The 20,017-nt window shown below is 35.4% G+C and overlaps 1 protein-coding gene across 2 annotated transcripts; it reads right to left on the bottom strand.

The window, feature by feature from the left end:
* Nucleotides 1-6,836: 6,836 nt before the first annotated feature.
* On the bottom strand, nt 6,837-16,184 carry LOC140864457 (protein BLISTER-like). 2 transcript variants are annotated; one of them, XM_073268649.1, is made up of 14 exons: nt 16,071-16,184; nt 15,801-15,966; nt 14,323-15,022; nt 13,691-14,175; nt 12,894-13,013; nt 11,421-11,486; nt 11,033-11,143; nt 10,567-10,643; nt 10,415-10,482; nt 9,224-9,337; nt 8,644-8,807; nt 8,426-8,494; nt 7,700-7,855; nt 6,837-7,355 (listed from the first exon to the last, which is right to left on the bottom strand). In XM_073268649.1, exons 2-14 carry the CDS (start codon nt 15,861-15,863, stop codon nt 7,275-7,277), a joined length of 2,274 nt encoding a protein of 757 aa, XP_073124750.1. In that variant the 5' UTR covers nt 15,864-15,966; nt 16,071-16,184; the 3' UTR covers nt 6,837-7,274. The 2 variants fall into 2 exon arrangements, with proteins under 2 accessions (XP_073124750.1, XP_073124751.1); XM_073268650.1 differs by having other exon boundaries at nt 16,129-16,184.
* Nucleotides 16,185-20,017: the final 3,833 nt, after the last annotated feature.

The following is a 20,017-nucleotide window of genomic DNA, read 5'->3' as shown; positions in this document are numbered from 1 at the left end:
AGTACTTTTCTAGTTCAAGTAGGACTCAAATACATACAAGATAAACTTGACCATTTACAGATATTCATGAGATAGAGATAAGCTTAAGGGCGGTCCAATGAATGAAAAGTCCTACCTCAGGACATGTTATACTTCTACTAAGGTAACTTGCTCTTTCTACTCCTATAAATACAGTTACTGTTATGGTTGTGCTCATTCATTATTCATTATTCATTACTCACTATTCACCAATATTCACAATTCACCTTCACACACCTATATTCTTTTGTTTTCACACTCATCATACTCTCTGCCTTCACGACACTGACTTAGGCATCGGAAGGGTCACGCCGAAAACACTTTTGGCGCCCCCCTGACCTAGCTGTTGTTTGTACAGAGTTCATTGGTACCCGACCCGACCTGCTTCATAAAGAAGTTGGAGGATCCAATCTACCAGACCTGCTGACCAGTTCATTACCGACCTCACTCAAACCTTTCAGACGCTGAAAAATTATCAACTGAAGTTGAACCCTAGCAAATGCACTTTTGGAGTCCGAGCAGGAAAATTTCTGGGCTATATGGTTACAAGGAGGGGAATCGAGGCTAACCCCGAAAAAGTCCAAGCCATCATCTCCATGAGCTCCCCAAGAAATATACACGAAGTACAGAGATTAACAGGAAGAATTACGGCGTTAGCTTGGTTTATAAGCAGATCTGCGGATAAAAGCTTATCTTTCTTTAAAGCATTGAGGAAGACGAAAAATTTTGAATGGAATGAGGAAAGTGAAAAGGCCTTTCAGGATTTGAAGGCCTACTTAAAGAAATTGCCCGTACTGAATAAGCCCACTCAAGGGGAAGAACTGTTCCTTTATTTGGCTGTTACTTCTCGGGCAGCCAGTTCGGTTCTGGTCAGGAAAGACAGAGTAAATCATCAGCCCGTCTATTTTGTGAGTCATGCCTTGAAAGGGGCTGAGATCAATTACTTAACTCAGGAAAAGCTTGCTTTAGCTTTGGTCATCACAGCAAGAAAATTAAGGTCTTACTTCCTCTCACACCCCATCACCGTACTCACTAATAGTGCTTTGGGAAAGATTGCAGCAAACCCAAATGCGTCAGGCCGGCTGATCAGGTGATTACAGAATTGAACGAGTACGAGCCCCAGTTGATTTCTTGGCCGAGACGGTTCAATTAGATCAAGAAGAAGCTATGGAAAATTTTTGTCCATGGATCATCATGTCAAACAGGGAGTGGAGCTGGAATTATTATAATATCTCCGTGGGGTGAAGAAACTAACATCTCCATTAGGCTGGATTTCCGAATGAAGCAGAATATGAGGCACTATTACTGAGACTCAAGGCAGCACGGAATTTGGGTGTTTCCCGAGCTACTCTTTACTCTGATTCCCAATTAGCCATCCGGCAGAGCAATGGAAAGTTTGAGATCAAAGATGATAAGATGATGAAACATTCTAAGGCATTAGACAAAGCTAAAGAAGGGTTCACCGAGCTGAACTTAGAGCTCATCCCCCGAGCTGAAAATACCAAGGCCGACCATTTGGCCCACTTGGCCAGTGCCTTGAGTGACCGGCCTGTTCCCATCGTCTCAGGTCGGGAACTCGTATCTCAGCTAGAAACTCTTGACAATATCATAGCCCAAGTACCAGAGGGGGATTGGAGATATGGCATACACACATATCTGACTAAGAAGGAGTTGCCAAATGATAATAAGAAGGCTAAAGAAATAAAGTGAAGGGCACTTCGTTTCGTCATAATCGACCAAATTCTGTTCAAAAGGTCTTTCTCTCAACCTTTGTTGAAGTGTTTGGGTTCCGATGAGGCAAATTACGTACTACGGGAAATTCATGAAGGTGCTTGCGGAAGTCATCTAGGCAGTCTTTCCCTAGCTCAGAAAGCCCTCCTGGCTGGTTTATTTTTGCCCACCATGCGAAAAGACTCATCAGCTCTGGTTAATTCATGGTATAATTGCCATAGGTACGCTAACCTACAGTGGAGACCGACCGAATACATGAAGGCAGTAGTGGCTGCTTGTACTTTTGATCAGTGGGGGATGGATATTGTAGGTCCATTCCCCATTAGCACGGGACAAAGGAAATTTTTGTTAATAACAGTTGATTATTTTTCTAAATGGGTAGAGGCAAGCCCCTGGCCAAAATTACAGAGAAAGAAGTGCTCAATTTTCTATGGAAAAATATAGCGTGCCGCTTCAGACAATGGGAGACAGTTCTGTGGAGCTAAAGTCCGAGCATGGTGTCAAAAGATGAAGATCGAACAAGTGTTCACATCTGTCGCATACTCGCAAGGGAACGGACAAGTGGAAGTCACTAACAGAACGATAGTTCAAGCTCTCAAAACACGATTGGATACAACCAAAGGTAAGTGGGTGGACGAACTACCATCAGTGCTATGGTCGTATCGAACTACAACTAGGTCGGGCACAGGCGAAACACCATTCAGCATGGTATATGGTACAGAGGCTGTCCTTCCAACAGAAATAGGGCAAGAAAGTGCGCGGATAATGGCGTATGGAGAAAGTAATCAAGAGCTACGGGCAATGGATTTAGACTTAATGGAAGAAAGCAGGACCCGAGCAGCAATAAGGCTTACAGCTTATCGCAAAAGAATGACCAAGACTTACAATAAAAGAGTGTACCCCAAGGTTTTTCATGAGGGAGACTTAGTCATGCGAAAGATACAACATCCAGGAGAGAGAGGAAAGTTGGATCCCAAGTATGAAGGACCATTCAAGGTAATAAGAAAAGCTGGAATAGCTACCTATTACTTGGAGGATGCTCAAGGTAAGAAGGGTAAAAGGCCGTGGAATGCTCAGCACTTGAAAAAATACTATCCCTAACGGCTCGGATCAGACTTCTTCATATAGCTCGCTGAGCTGGTCTTTAACAGGTTAAGTCAATTTTTTGTGGTATTTTCTCGTTCAGTATAGCAAGAGTCAGCCCTGTTTACATTAAGTCAGTCCTGTTTTCTCGTCCTCAGAGTAAAGTATTTGCTGAGTAATTCGCAAAAACTGATAAATTTGTTTATTGTTTAGTGGACTAATTAATAAATTTTATTGAGCTCGGAGATGTCCAGTACAATTATTTAAGCTCAAGTTTAATGTTTATTTTCAATTGATGGAAAATATGAAATCCTGAAAAAGGATAGGAGCTGACATGGCTGGTTTTCACATATATGATATATCTTTTTATGACATCTATGTCTAGTTAAGGAACCAAAGAACCAAAATGAGTATTAGTTGTGACAAATTGAATCATAATCCTAGTCATTCTTGATTGAAGTAGTTCAGCATCTTGTATGTTACAGCTGTCCTTGTGAATATGGTTTTTTTGTATCTTGTTGCAGGATGAAGCAAACACCAATAATATAGCTTACTGGCTTTCAAACACATCCACACTACTGTTTTTACTTCAGCAAACTCTAAAAGCTACAAGTTCAACTCCAAAAAAACCTCCCCAACCTACTTCATTTTTTGGAAGGATTTCCCAGGTGCGAAGACCTTATATGTTTCAACATACTTATAATTAGTTCCTTCCGGAGATATTTCACTGAAACGTGACTGGATTTGAACATTCTTAATAGCAATTTGGTTAAGCACACCAAAAGAGACAGTAAGAAATATGATTTTTAGCAATTTTTCAGGGCTTTCGCTCCTCGCCTTCTTCTGCACACCTTTCAATAGGTGGACTTGATGGGATTTGCCAAGTTGAGGCCAAGTATCCGGCTTTGCTTTTCAAGGAGCAATTGACTGCTTACGTTGAAAAGATCTATGGAATCATTCGGGAAAACTCGAAAAAGGAATTGTTGTCACTCGTTTCTTTGTGTATCCAGGTTGGATTTTCCCATTTGGAAAATTCAGTTTTCCCATCTTTATTTGGTTTTGTCCGCGATTACCATTTATGGATATTTTAGCTTCTTTTTTAAAGTTGCATCTTATTTTTCGTGAGTTTTCATTTACCTAATTAGGATTACATAATCAATTTAGTTATCTGGTTTTCACGCGTGCATCCTTTCCTTCTTCACGAGATTACGGAAAACAAAATCTTATTTGAAAAAGCCAGTTGAATAAGACAGCAAGAGTCATGGTATGAATCAGTCATAGAAATTGTTGTGTGGCATTGTTGTTGAATTTGCTTTGCTAATGATTTGTGCTGATTGGACTTTCAATTTCAATGAGTACTTCAGGCACCTCAATCATCTGGTGGATCATTTAACGGTAGTTCTTCAAGAAATCATTGGAAAAGCATCACTGAGAGCCTAAATGGGATTCTAACCACTATGAAAGATAATTTTGTATGTAAACCTATTCATAAACTTGTTATGTGATTATGCAACATAACTTATCGAAATTGTTGTTTCAGGTTCCTCCAGTCCTCGTTCAGAAAATCTTCACCCAATTTTTTTCTTATATAAACGTACAAATTTTTAACAGGTATTGCTTAAAACATTTTCGGATTAGCAACAAAATTTTACTCTTTATTTCTGATGTTTCATTTTTCTGCAGCCTTCTCCTTAGCAAAGAATGTTGCACATTTAGCAATGGGGAGCACATAAAAGCAGGATTAGATGAATTAGAACTCTGGTGCGGACATGCAGGAGAAGAGGTAGCTTTGGTTGCAGCGCATTAATTTATGAATTTTTCGTTAATATATTGCAAGTTGTATAGGATAAGAAGGATCCAATGCCACACTTGGTAAATATATAGTAGGGAGCATTATTAATGTTGGATGTATGGGATCTAAATGCGATCTATTTGATCCAACAATACTTAATGAGCCTGGCGTATGCTATTGAATATAGGATAGGAAAACCAATTGTTACTTTACTAGCATGCTTTCAGAACGTACTTTCAATAGTTATTGCATCATATGGAGGTTGTATAATTATTGTCATTTTACAGTATGCAGGCTCATCATGGGATGAGTTAAAACATGTACGTCAGGCTGTAGGATTCCTGGTATGTTTCTCTTGTCCTTTGCCTGTCAAACTTTTTTGTAAAACATTTCTATAATAATTCGAATTTTGAGATATTTCTGGTTGAATTAATTATCTAAAATCTTGACAACCAATGAACCTTATATTATCTTATACATAATGACAATGTTACAATACCCTCTGACATTGATGTATTTCTGAGAGTAATTAAGCATCTTTCGATGCAGGTAATACATCAGAAGTTTCGAATAACATATGAAGATCTTACAACTGACTTGTGCCCTGTAAGACTGCCCTGATGTGTGTGCTTTTTTCCTAGTACTAAAAAAGCTATTAGAGAGAGATGAGACAGGAATTACATGCAGATTTTGAATCCAAGATATCTTAATTTATTTGAGCTGTGTGATTTGTATTCTAATCCATAGCATAAGTACCATGATGAACCCTATTTATGCTTTGTTGTTTGCAGATATTGAGCATTCAACAACTTCATAGAATTTGTACACTCTACTATGATGATGATTATGGCACATGTAGTCTCCTGAATTTAGTTTCCTTTTTCATTTTTCTTGATATACTTTTCAACTTCATTTCAGTTATATAATCATGGTGCACAATGATTTTGAAAAAAATCAACTATTTTATAGCGTACTGGCACTCTCTCAACTTTATATTCATCTTATTAGGTATTATCTAGTATAAAGATACAAATGACAAAGGATTTTGATGAAGCTGATGGCGACTCCTTTTTGTTGGATGAAAATTCGAGGTACCATGACAAGACAGATTTAGCACAACATAAAAACAATAAAAGCTCATGACTGATTAACCTTCTCTAATTGTGCAGCATCCCCTTCTCCATTGATGATATCTGTAGTTCTCTCCAACAATCAGACTTCATAGGTGTAAAACCTGCGGCAGAACTTCTTGAAAATCCAGCTTTTGAATTTTTTGCAATAACAGGAAATTGGCCTAGATGTAGCTGCATGTTTCTTCTCCAGTTAACGCCACAATGTATATCCACCTCCTCGATTTTCTTTCCGATCACTTTCCTTGTTCTATCTCAGCATCGGCCTTGAATGTACAATTATGTAGTTAGATTAGTAAAAATCTGTAGGTTTAATCTAATAGTTGGAGCAGTCTATCTCCCTACCTTAGATCATGTTATAGATAATATTTCTTTTAGCAAATACTCGAGGAGATATCCTTTAGGAAAGCTGTTACTGCCCTGTTGTTGTCAATGAAGGAATCGTGTCTGCTTGATTTTTTATGCATTCGTGAAAAAGAACTACAAATGTGGTTCCATAATGCTACTATTGATGGCTATTTTTTTAGTTGTCTGCTTGTTTTTTCTGGCTTCGGCATATGCCTCTGACCAAGGTTAGATTTGCCTTGTAAATTTTTTCACTTGAGGTTATAGTTTCATGAATTTTTATTTTTATTTTTGCTTTTTGTCTGAAAAATAGTAGATTTCAACATATAAAGGGGGATACTAACATTAAGTGGACATGAAGTTGTAAATACTTCAGTTTCAATTATCTACTTGGACTTCCATGGTAAGGGGAATTCTGGAGCTGAGATTGGTACACAAACTCATGAGCAATAACAAGCAAATTCAGAATCCGTATAATTTGCTCGGACAACATTAGCCAGTAACTCAATTGAAATTAATATTATACGGTAGTGTGAGTCAAAGTCGTTGAAAAGGCGAGCATTTTTTATTCAAGCGTCTGAAATAATTAAAGAGGAAAGTTTTCTCTTGGAATAATTTTGAAAAGAAAAGTAATCAGCAAGCAAAATACCCAATCAAGAGGCAGATATCAATTCATAATAGCATATGATTTTTTACAAGATAAATTGAAGGAAATCAATATGAAATGAGCGGACGAATTAGCAAACTTCATTCCATGACATTTCACACCAAAAGTCTTTGGCATCTTTACAACTCTTACGTAACTCTTGACTGTTCTATAATGTAAAAAAATTATTGTTGTCAAAATAATTTCTTAGAATACGTAATGCCCAGCTTACATGTACAATTAATATACCCGCAGAAGTATCACAAACGCTACAAAAACCTCCCTTTAATACAAAAAAAAATTCTGATTCTAAATGCCCCAAAAACTTGGAACAGACCGACTAAATAATCGCAACTTTACCAAGATACCTATCAACATCATCTTGGGAGGCCCCATAGAGATTTTCCCGCTTTCTAGAAAAAAGGAAAGGAGATGGGGTCACTCCCAGTATACAAACCGCAGCCTCTATCTTGCCACTGAACGAAGGGAGGTGAAGATATGGTCGCATCCAGAAAACTGTATTATATGATCATAGATGCTTGCTGGTTCGCTGCTTCGATGACCCTCCAGGAAATAGCTTCAATATCCATCCCAATACTCTTTCCACCACCTACTCAAACAAAACAATGACAAGTCATTGGCACAGCAGTAGAATTTTTGAACACGAGATTATAATTTTTAGTTCTTGGTTGGAAAGTCGTCAAGCGGATATGCAGTGTCACTGAACTGTACACAAATTATACCCAATTGGGTGATAGGCCAAATTGAGTCTTCCATCATATTTGATACTACTTCATCAGTTATAACGATTTATCTCAAAGTGCCCGGGTTCACCAAGCCAACATTCCGACAAGCATTTACTCCTAAATAAATTCAGCAGTATATATATCGAATATTTTTTCGATATTTTAACGGCAACCAAACAAAACAATCCAACTGTAATAGATGCATCACCTCATCTCCTTCATCTGCATATGCGGTTTTTTCCTGCTCAACATGAAGATCTGGTTGTCTTCGTTGGATGTTTTCATTTGCCATACTTTGAGACATCAACAGCTCAAATTTTTGTGTTTGAGATTCAAGCTTTCGGGTCAATTCCTTGTTTAGTTCCTTCAACCAGACAGAAGCAGATAAAGATGAAATAAAATCTACCGTGCAAAAGACAAGCCAAAACGACTTATAAAATTAACATTTTATGGCTCTCACAGCACAAAACTTACTTTAGAACATGTAACTTTTTCCTCGCACATTCTTTCAACCATATCTAAAATCTCCTAACCAAACAGAAGGTGAATTGCTAGTGTTCGGAAGTGAATTGTTAAAACAGAGAATTGCACTTCTCTTTTTGTGATAGCCTTAATCATATTATGCTCCTGCGAAAGAGATTACTATAATGCATGAAATTTCCTAATTGCTTATGGGCCTCAAATCTTTTTGTACAATCCCATAATCTAGCTGACTTTATAGTAAACAAAAATTGCAATTGCTTATGGGTCCCAAGTCTTTGTTTGAGATCTAATAATCTGCAGGTTGAAGCATATGGCTACAAAGAGACATCACTCAGTAACAACATGTAGGTTTCATGATTGAGAAATCACCACCAACATTAAATTCCTTGGAGCAGTAGGTATACTACAAAAACAATCTCAATTAGCAAAAACAAGATTGAATAAAACTTACCGAAAGCTTTGACCTCTGCGATGATTCTGCTGACAAGGCCTGCGTCAACTGATCTTTCTCCAAAGCCAACTGCAGTGGAAAAACTCAATTTACTTTTGGGTTTTGAAATGGTAACTGCAGTGACACTTCAACTAACCAATGCATGAACAAAAGGGAGACTAGAGAAATCCACACACACACACACACACACAAAGGTTTAAAATGCCAACAGAATTTACCTCTGAGATTAACATGTTAATATTTTGAATCATTCTCATCTGATCAGAAGGAATAGTCAAAGGTAGACCTTCAAGACGGAGCATTATGTTTTCATGACTAAGATCATCACTTCTGAGCAATTCAGTCCCGTAATAGTCCAAATTCGAAGCTTCCGTGACACTACCTATAATATATATCAACAGATTTCTTGTTAATCATAATTGACTAATCAATCACATGATCATATGATTCAAAACCTCAGGAATATATTAGAAGATAGGAAAATAGTGGTCTGTCTGATTGAAACATGATACTCAGAGCAAGAAAACCCCAAGAATGAAATATTATGATAAAAAAAACACCTGGAAGTTGCCGCTCAAGGAGCAATAAGGAGAAATCATGTAGGTTTATGCAAAGAACAGAATATCTACACACATTCACAAGTTCTTTATGCAACGATGAGAGACACTGAATTCATCACAAGGTTTTCCATAGACATATTAACAGAAATTCAGTCCTAGACATACAACTCCAAAAGAAGATTATTACTCTCAAACCAGATTCGAGCACTACAAGAGAAAGATTATTGGAAATCCATACCAAGATCCTCTGTTGAAGTTGACATTTCTTTCTTATTAGTTGATGTCTCCTTGATGTCAACAGATCTCCCACTTGCAGAAGCTTTTCGTAATTTGACCAGTAACAGCTTTTTCTCTGCATGAGGGGATGGTTATATCATTACTATGACGCACATCCCAATCGATTCAGAATGAAAATAAGAAAGAGAGTTCAAATATAGGTTATACACATTATAGAGCATATATAGACAGATTCTTATTAATTGTATGATGACAGATATAGTCACCGCAGTTCTTAGAGATGAGATCTGAATTATAATTATAAAACAAACAACATGAGGCCAAGCTACTTTGTAAAGAAGAAATTATTGCTTACTACCACAAGATTTAGAAGAAAATGAGAAATGACTGACCGATGTCAAAGAACAACGCTAGTCAAAATACGGTACAAGTACAAAATTCACATGTAAAAAGATTTTTCGGATACTCAAATAAGTCAGAGATCATCTGTGTTATTTTCATCCTTTTGATCCAAAAAAGGAGGACTTTAAGCCACCTTCTGGTAGTTTCCTATATGGATATTTAGTCACCTGGAGTCCCCATTCTGTTTTAACCTTAAGAATTCCAGAAAAATAAAAAAGGACACAAAATCAAGAATATGCAATGTTCCAATTGACTTAATTTTAAAATACAAAAATCTTCACCAGTATCAAAACCATCTTTGTCTCAAGGCTAATGCTGAAAACTAGAGAATTGAAGTGACCCAAAATTCAGTGACGTCGATAGTCATAATTGGTTAATAACAGTACATAAATTCTCTTTTAGCAGGACTCCCTTACGATATTCAAAACTTTTATTTTTGACAGTAACCACTCATTTTTACCTGTCTCCCCTTGTCCAGTATAAAACAGAAAGCAGCAGAAGAATCACGTGGGGGTTATCTTTGAGCTTAATTTAATATAGTTAAGATAAAGTGAGTATTTGATGGGTTTCCTTTGCAAATTCCAAAAAAAAAAAAAACCAAAATCGAAAATTCTAAGTTTCTCAACGCACACAATTGAAATCAGACACCATCAGGAGATCAACATCGAACAAGTTTCAGAGAATAGAGTGACAGTTTCAACAATTTCATGATTATGCTTCTCTCCACTTCAACTTCCTAAATATATCGCTCTTAATAAATAAACATTGATAGAGCACATAAGTTACACACCTTCTTGTAAAGCATCAACAGTTGACTGCAGATCTTGCCTATCTTTTTCAAGGCTTGACAGTTTCTTCCTGTGGAGAGCAAAACGGGCAGTTATTATGAAGCCTTTTCTTCTAGAAACGTGAATGTGATAACAATAAGAGGAATCACAATACCTGTAAGAAGAAACTTCAGCCTGGGAATTTTCCAAAATCCTCTCCAATTTTAGCTCATTAGACCTCAACCGTAATGCCTAGATGCACAGGTATACCACAGAAATGTAATCTGAAGAAACGAGAATAAAACTCCAAGCAATGTTTGGCATTAACGACAAATGGGGTGACTGCTCCACTCTTTCCATCTATACAACTGCAGTCAGTATTCTTCCCGCAGAAGGTCAAACATCAAGAAATGGAATTATGGTGGGAAAAAAGTCTCACAGACAACGATGGGAAAGATATCCCTTCTCCTCGAAACAAGAAATGTAAACTGAATAAAGCATGAATACACAGCACCCTCCAGAGTTCAGAGTTCAGACACTCCCATTGCAATAAGATTTGACAAATGGTACTGTAAGCATTACTCTCCTGCCCAATTCAACGAAGTTGTTCATAGCTAAAAAAATATTATGCAATGAATTACCTTCTCTTCCAACCCAATAACTTCAGACGCCAACAACTTTGCGCGTTCATCAGCTGCATTACATTCCAATTGAGCATTAGCATATTCAATTTTCACAGCTTCGAGTTCCGCCTACAAATTTTTTACATCATGGGTCAAGTTAGAGCAGAGTGAAAACAAATAGATTATGGTGAGTCAAAGAGAGTGGAGATTGAGAAATATGAAAAGGAAAACAGTTATTAAATGATCATCAATCACAATGAATAAGATAATAGAATATGAAAGATAAGACGCCAGTCAACTAACTCCATTATGCGTAATCAAGAAGCTAGTCAGTATACCAATGGAGAAATCCTAAACTGGAAGACAACTACATAACACACCCAAAGTTTATTCTATCAACACTAACCAGTTGAGCTTTGATTTCTTCTTGTAGCTTGTCCAAGTCAAACTTCAGCTGGTTGACAAGGCTTCCCTGAAGAGAAGAGGAAAAGAGCCACATCAGAACAAACAAGTTGTGCTACCAAATAAGAGAAATATTGGAATCCCAACATTAGTTAGTATGCGGCACCAGGGTCAACACAGAATTTGATAAACAAAATTAAGAACACGATAAAAAGATGATGAAAATAATCAAATGTCCGAACAATGGTTTTACAAAACTCAAGATCATAGATGATATATACCATAAAAACACACAATCTCGTAAACTTGGATTCTCCAAGAGTCCAAATAACACCAGAAATTTAGCAATATTTTCGAGCACTGCATGTCTATTTAAAGAAGAAAGGAAACAACAATGAGAAGGCATAAGTTTTTAAACACAAGAACTTGCCATAACACGTGTTCCAGCCGTCAATTTTTCAGCATTCACGATAATAACAAATGTACTGAAATTATTATCAAATTGAGCAGGTATGCCAACTTGTTTTTTTCAAAAACCCTTATATACTCTCAAATACGAATGTGGGGCATCCTGTGATGGAAGTCCTGCATATCCAGCTAGTAAATGGTATTATATACTTCCAAAGCTATAATGAAATCGGAACCCAAAATATAAAGTCAACAGGACACCGGTTTCTAGCATGATTGACAAAAATCATCAGCCAAGAGGTACTTTAATATGACCAAAAGAAAAAAGAAAATTGCAAAACATGCATAGAATTAAGTCTAATCATTCGAGCCATTTGGAAAGCGCCGATTCCTTCTAAGGTCAAGGTATTCTCATGGACAGCAGCGTTGGGTAGGCTACCGACTTGCGATTTGATCCAAAAGAGGTCTCCGAAATGTCTTTTGAATCCTAATTGGTGTGTTCTGTGCAAGAAAGAGGGAGAAAGTATAGATCATCTGCTGGTGCATTGTCCATTCACGAGTACATTATGGTGGTTAGTGCTAAAGGAACTTGGACTGTTGTGGGTAACACCAAAGACCACGAAGGATTTGTACGCAGCAGATTTGGGATGTTCACTGAGCAAAAGAGGGAAAACTATATGGGAAATTACAATACATTGTGTTTGTTGGAACGTATGGCTGGAAAGAAATCAGAGAATCTTCGAAGACGTAGAAGACTCGATTGAAGAGATCTGGGATAAGATCAAGCTCAGAGTGGCAGTGTGGTTACATAGTTTGAATGATTTCCAAGCTTTTGCAATTTCAGATTTGTATAGGGGTTGGAATCTGGTTTTGAAGTAGCATAATCTTCATATTAGTCACCTAGAGGATCTTGTGGACCTCTGGTCCACATTTGTACGAAACTTTTATACCTATTAATAATATTTGTTTGTTTCTGATAAAAAAAAATCATGTCAATTCCAGTTCACATGAAATCCACCAAGCAGCTAACACATACACTTTTTCAGCAACAAGCATTGCAAGTACACACCTGTCTATTAAAGCTATCAGTCAAAGTTGAATTTTCAGAAGCCAAAGACTCTGCTAGAGCACGCGAAGTTTCCAAAGCACGTTGCAATGAAAATTTCTCTTGCGTTAAATCCTCTATATGCTGCAAATAAATGAAAACAGAAGTGACTCCAAAATACAAAAACCTTAAATCCGTCCCAAGAAAACAAAGTCCTGAAGAAGCAATCCGTCCTTACATCAACCAAATAATCAATTTCATGGATCTTACAAATTAGTTTATAGCCCCAACTACATTTCTTATCAGCATACATCAAAAGAGATTCAACTCTTCTTTCATCCCTCATCGACTTAGAACTGCACTATGTCCAATACATCAGCACAATAATCAGGGTTAATCCAACAACCATGTCTAAAAGATTGTCCAAAAGGAATGTAATGAAATCTTCAAGTTCATCTATGCAAAGAAAAGAATTATGCCAGTAACTGACTGAATAAGAAAGCGTAATGAAACTAAAGCGAAAAGAATAAATGGGGATTCTAGAATGCAGTGTATGATGAATGCATATATCTGAGCGCAACAAATTTGGAAGTAAAGCTTGTGCAATGATTATGTTAAAAAAAACAAACACTATCTATGCGAAAAGCAAATAGAATTGATTGAATTAACCCATTGACAGAGATTGGAGCGTGATATATATATATATATATATATATATATATATATATATAGTAGCAAGACAATATACAATAAAGATATAACAATATCAAGAAGCATAAAAATATCAATACAGCAATTATAAATACGCGTGTTTAGGAAACCTGTTCTAAAGCAGCAAAGTCTTCATTTTGCTTCCGTGAAAGAAGATCATGCTTGCTCTCAGTGATATGACTGAATCTGTCAACCTCATTGCTAGATGCAATATAAGAACTCACGGATTTTGGAGAAACTAATTCAGCCAAACCATCCATTGGGTAGACCTTGGAACTAGATGAATCAACTTTTGTTTCTCCAAAGAGGGGAGGAGATGATGCGGGAGCTTTTGAAATCTGAATGGAATCAAGGAAAGACGGACGAGATCTTCTCCCAGACACAGTTGGAGATTGTGGCGCACGGTTTGACCATAATTGGGTATCAGATTGATCAGAATATCTATTGTTAGATATCCATGGAGTTGAACGATCAAAGCCTCCCATATGACCAGTGGAACCACTAACTTTCTTCTCCTCCATATCAGGAAACTCGGAGATTTTTTGTCCGACACCAAATACAGATCTGGTCATATTTGGGGAAGAACGGACAGAGTCTATGATACCACAGCATGACCAAGGAAAATATACAGAAAAACCATGCAACAAACAAAATTAGAAATTTCTGGAAAAAGGAGAGGAAGGAGGAATCAAATGCCCAAAAATCGACCAAAATTAGTTTTTTAAAAGTCCCGCAATCTTACTTTGGTAAGGTGAAGATATTATATCATTGCCCAGGTGGCCATCATTATCCAGCATGTCTTGCAGAAGAGCTCTAATAGAATTCTCAGGCAAAAGATTCGGGGTAAAAACAGATGTACTGGAATTACCAAGTAAAAAATCCTTTTCAGGGGTATTATCATAATTGGATAGGTGATTATCTATCCCATTGTCATTAGAGTGACTGGAAGCACGGTAAACTTCCTGGTGAGATGATGGGCCATGAACCAAAATATCGTAATTTCCAAAAGTTGAAGCAACTTGAGAAGATGATACGTTGCCATTCATTTCATTCAGGAATTCATGGTCAGCTCTTTCATGCTTATCCGAACCCACAGAATGGGCATACTCATCACCAATTAAGAGTGAATGCTTGGGAATAGATATGTTTCCATCAATGTTATTAGCCAATAAAGAAAGTTTAGTATTTGTATAACTGGAAGAACTATAATCACTTTTAAAGTCGGTTTCAGTTTCTTGAATAATATTATTTGCAATAAGAATTGAAGGTTCAAACCGACCTTCCGCAAGATCATAAGAAACACCAAATCCACTAGAATCTACAATAAATGCTTCCTCTGATGCTTGCTTTTCAAGTTGAAGGTCGTCTGAAACTTGAAGTTGTGGCGTGGATGCAGCTTTCTTAGCATTCTCTGCCGCTTTCTTTCGTCGAAACTCTTCTAACTGCAGCATAATTACAAAAATTCAAACAAAATATCAACACAGAAGAAAAGAAGAAGTCCTTGATATGTCATGCTGAAGTACATACAGAAAATGTAAATTTGAGCCAAAAAATCACTTCTCGAAATTTTGACAGTGACAAAAATGTCACTGAAAAAGAGGTGTGTCCGAGTTCAAATATATCCAAGACAAACATGTCAAAACAACCTAAGCAAAATTCAGTTTTTAATGGATGATACTGAGAACTTTATCCATCATTTTCTAAGGCACGGGGTCCTAGTGAGATGAATAAACCTAGTATTGACACATCACATGAATTTGGCATTTATATGTTAATGTAAAATGCGCACGGCACAACTTCTATATCTGGACCCTAATATTTTAAATTATCGACAGGGCTGCATCTCGTGATAGAGAATTCGAGCTACCACTTCCATGTTTTCAGTTTCTGGAAGAAAGTGCAGCCCGCATTTCATATGCGAAGTCAAGACTCTCGACAGAAAAGGGAGAGAGACCTTTCAATGGTTTTCTGATTACGTGTTGCTCAGCAGCAACTCACAGATGTGAATAAACAAGTACAATAAGATTAAAAAAAATTTAGTTGTACTAAATACGAGAGAGTGGCATATGCTAAATACGCAATACAATCATCAAGCATCAACCCCAAACAAAAAAACTGCAACATAAAATACTTATCGACACCACAAATGAGCAATTTTTTTTCTAATATAGTGCGGCCACTGAAAAAACTGCAATTGAATAACCGGACAGGACTGCAAACCTTCTTTTTTCCAGCTTCTAAATGCCCTTGCTTCCTCGACACCTGCGCCGGCGCCGGCGCCATTCAGAATTCCTATCACGTCGAAAATCTCAGCCCCTTAACAATTTTCCATCGCATCGGCAATCAGATCACGGCAAGAATCACAGACACTTGAAGAAATTTGTATCTATGTGCAAACAAAAATTCAATGAAATGTCAAGCTCCCGAAGGAATCAACGGTCGGTGGCAACGAAAAAATAAGAAAGAACAAAATAATAAAAGTAAAATCACAGGAGACAAAGGTCCGATCCGATCGGAGAAAGGTAGAAGCGGTGAAATCAAATATTACTCTCTCAATTTTTAACTTTTATAGTTTAGTTTTCTTCGAACAAAATCCCTTCGAACCCCTTTGAATTTTGGTGAGAATTTTTAAAATAATTTCTTTTAAACTTATAATTTTTGGTTTTTAAAAAAACTTTAATTTTACTAAAAGCTATAATTTTATTTTTAAAAAAGTTCTAATTTTGACTAAAAAAAGTGCTTAAATAAAGTGCTTATTTAAGTATTTTTTTGTCAACCAAACACCTTATTAACTAAAAAGCACTTAAAAAAATGTTTCTGACCCTGGGTATTATTTCGTTGACATGAAATCGCATTTGGATACAGATAAAGTCGCGTATTGATTCTATCACCAATATTACATGCAACAATCCATTCATATGAAATTTTAGATAAAAGTAACTCTTTGTGAAAAATAAATAGGCATTTTGTCTTCTGAGTTTTTTTTTTTAAAAAAAATTCAAATATAATTAACTTCATAATTTTAGATGCACGTGTTTTAAATATTTATTATATTATATATATATTATACTATATAATATGATCATGACAATATGTAACTCACATTTTACATGTTTGCATATATCAAAATTAATATTATACACACATGAGAAATATTTTTACAGTTAAAATGCAATAATTTCAACAATACAGTACCATAAAATGACCGAAAACATAAATCCAAACATATCGGCACTGTCTGGTAAAACTTCTAGCAAGCACTTCTCAGCTTTTCGTTAATAAAATTTTCAAATTTTTGTTAACAAAAATCTAAGAAGTATTTTCTTGAAACTTTCCCAAACACTACTATCATAATATACATATTAATTTTGAAATTGAGGCCTATGGCAATTTTGGAATAAAAAAATTATATATCACACACGTGCTCTATGTAATTTTAATATAATAATAATATATACTTATAAGCCTGGAAAATACCTTTTTTGTTTTTAGACCGACTTTGCTAGTTCCGATCGGTAAAGGGGATGAAGTCGAGTTCCCATAATAATAATAATAATATAATATAATAATAAAATACATCAATATATGTCTTAAAGAAAATGTATGGACATGCATGCATTTCATTATTGATGACGTCATTACGAGATTGATTGCTACGCAGACTCTTCGTGTCACTGTTCAACCCATAATAAGAGGCATCCATCAATAATCGAATCTGGTCTTCTTTGTAATAGATACTTCCAACATTCTGTATTATTGTTATTATTCTATTTTGTTTTGTTTTTTTAAAAAAATTATTCATTGTATTAATCTGCTTACGAATTTTGTTTTTTTTTTTTTTTTTTGAGAAAGTATATACGAGATTACTGCAGATTTATCAGGTATCGGCAACGGCAAGGGAAAAATGTTTTTTTTATTTTTTAGAGATTTTCTATTGGTCTTTTCTTTTTCTTTTTTTTTTTTTGGGTTGGGATCGTTTATTTTTCACTTAAAATCTTTAAAAAATGCTTGGTTTGAGTATTACGAAGAGTCCCTCGTATCGTATGAACACATGCAGATTACTGTGGTGCATGTTGGTCATCAGCCCTCTTTCTATTTAATTAAAAATCAGCACACAATACTAACTGTTTGTACATTTGGTGTAGCCACATTCACTCACATAAAACACTCCTAATTTCTTTTGGTGTGGCAATTCTTTGCTAAACGTGCATGGGTGACATCATGACAACTATCAAATCTGAAAACAAATTTAAAAAAAAAAATTCAATTACGTGGAGAAGGGAAGAAGCGGGAACAGTTATCCTTTCCAAACCTAAATCACACGTAATTGAGTTTCAAAATAATAAAATTTCCTCGTAGTTTTCTCTCAATAATCGGTGTCCTTCTTTTTAGGGGTGAGTATTCGGTTAATTCGGTCAAAAACCGAACCGAATTAATCGAATTTTTTTTGGTTAATCGAACCAAACCGAATTTATATTAAAACCAATTTAACCGAACCGAATTAAAAATTAATTAATTTTTAAAAAATAAATTAAAAATTAAAAAATTTATAAAATTAATAATTTAAATATGATTTTTTTATCATTATAAAAATATATTAAGCTTAAAAAAATTAAAATATGAAAAATTAAGTAAAATATTAAATATAAAACCATTAAAAATATATTATAAATTATATATAAGGCATAATAAAAAAAATCAAAATTTAATTATTTATAATTCGGTTAACCGAATTAACCGAATTATTTTTAAGAAAACCGAAAACCGAACCGAATTAACCGAAATTTTCTAACATAAAAACCGAATTTTCGAATTAAGCGAACCGAATTTCCGAATTGATTCGATTCGATTAGTTAATTCAGTTTAACCGAAATTTTGAAAACCCCTAATTCTTTTGTTAGAAGAGTGAGATGGCAAAGCAATCAACATTTTACACACGATAATTGATGAAAGAGAAGAAAAGAAGCTCTCTCCTTCTACATGTAGCGTTTCTCACACTTATTGGCTTTTTCTGGATTGTATAACTTTGACAGAAATATATATTATTTATAGTGTTTAATTAAGGACTGCTATTGATTCAATAATTGCTTCTAATTTATCCACAAGACATGATTGTCAAAAAAAATTTAGTCTCACTCGTTGTTAGTGAAAACTCAGTCATCAACTGTTCGACATAATATGTCAAAGAGGCCAAGAGAAAAATATTTTTGCAAAGAATTATGAATAGGTCAAAATATTATGAATTTTCTTTCAAACTAACTCACGTATTTTGTGTTTGTTTTGTAGGTACCTTTAATAAACTTTGAAAAAACAGATTATATTGCAGATTTTAGTGCATCATTTTTTTATCTGCCAATGAGATGGTTAAGTTCTCAATGAGATTTGTTGTTATTTAATTGATTTTTATTTCTAATTGTTATGAGATTGAGAACGCAATTAAAGCAACAGAATAATGGAGACGAACGTTAGAGCAAATAATTAGAAAGCCTCCATAAAACAGATTATGTTGCAGATTTTAGTGCATCCTTTTTTTAATTTTCCAATGAGATGGTTAAGTTCTCAATGAGATTTATTGTTATTTAATTGATTTTTATTTCTAATTGTTATGATATTGAGAACAATATTAAAGCAACAGAATAATGGAGACGAACGTTGTAACGACCCACTATATCAAGACGGGTCTTTTCAGCGTGCTTATGTCCTCACTCACACGCACCCTGAGAAACTTCTCAGGGGGTCACCCATCCTATAATTTTCCCAAGTCAAGCACGCTTAACTTTGGAGTTCTTATATGATGAGCTCCCGAAAAGAAGATGCACCTTCTTGATATGAGTAGTACATATGAAATCTTTTAAACTCTCTTCAACTATGCAGTCTCATACCTACACAGTCTCAGAATCCCTCTCATTCCAGCAGGATCGGTTCATTCATGTCTCCCTCCGCCTAGAAGCCTGTCAGGAGCCGCTCATTGTGAAACATCCTAGAACTTCTAGTAAATTAAATTTTTTTTTTTTAAAACTCTCTGATAATAAAATAATGAATATAAATATATATATATATATATATATATGCCCATACATATATATATAATACTTAAAAATAACTTTACTTAATTTAATATAAATTTACACATTAAACATAAATAATAACGGAAGTACATGCATGCAAATAAATACCTAACATTAATTACTAAATAATAATCCATAAGATTGTCATAATAAAATTCCTAAATAATATTTCCTTGACAAAAATCCATGCAAACTTATAAAATAAATACTAAAAATCTAATAGTAAAACATATGCGGAAATAAATGTTCTAGTTTCAACATAAAATTCATAATTGAGCGATGGTCACGGGTACTAGCCGCCTGGATACTCATACGCCCTCGCCGCCAGTCGGGAACACATTAACTTCATTATTATTCTGCTCACCTGCA

This window comes from Henckelia pumila, chromosome 4 (genome assembly GCF_033568475.1).
Source record: "Henckelia pumila isolate YLH828 chromosome 4, ASM3356847v2, whole genome shotgun sequence".
NCBI classification, from domain to species: Eukaryota; Viridiplantae; Streptophyta; class Magnoliopsida; order Lamiales; family Gesneriaceae; genus Henckelia; species Henckelia pumila.
This window is presented reverse-complemented; position numbering and strand designations above follow the sequence as displayed.

Coding starts and splice junctions, on each gene's coding strand:
- LOC140864457 (XM_073268649.1), bottom strand. CDS start 15,863: ATGGCGCCGGCGCCGGCGCAGGTGTCGAGGAAGCAAGGGCATTTAGAA. Junction 15,023..15,800: donor TAGAAGCTGGAAAAAAGAAG/GTTTGCAGTCCT, acceptor ATTATGCTGCAG/TTAGAAGAGTTTCGACGAAA. Junction 7,856..8,425: donor CGCAGAGGTCAAAGCTTTCG/GTAAGTTTTATT, acceptor GTCTGGTTGAAG/GAACTAAACAAGGAATTGAC.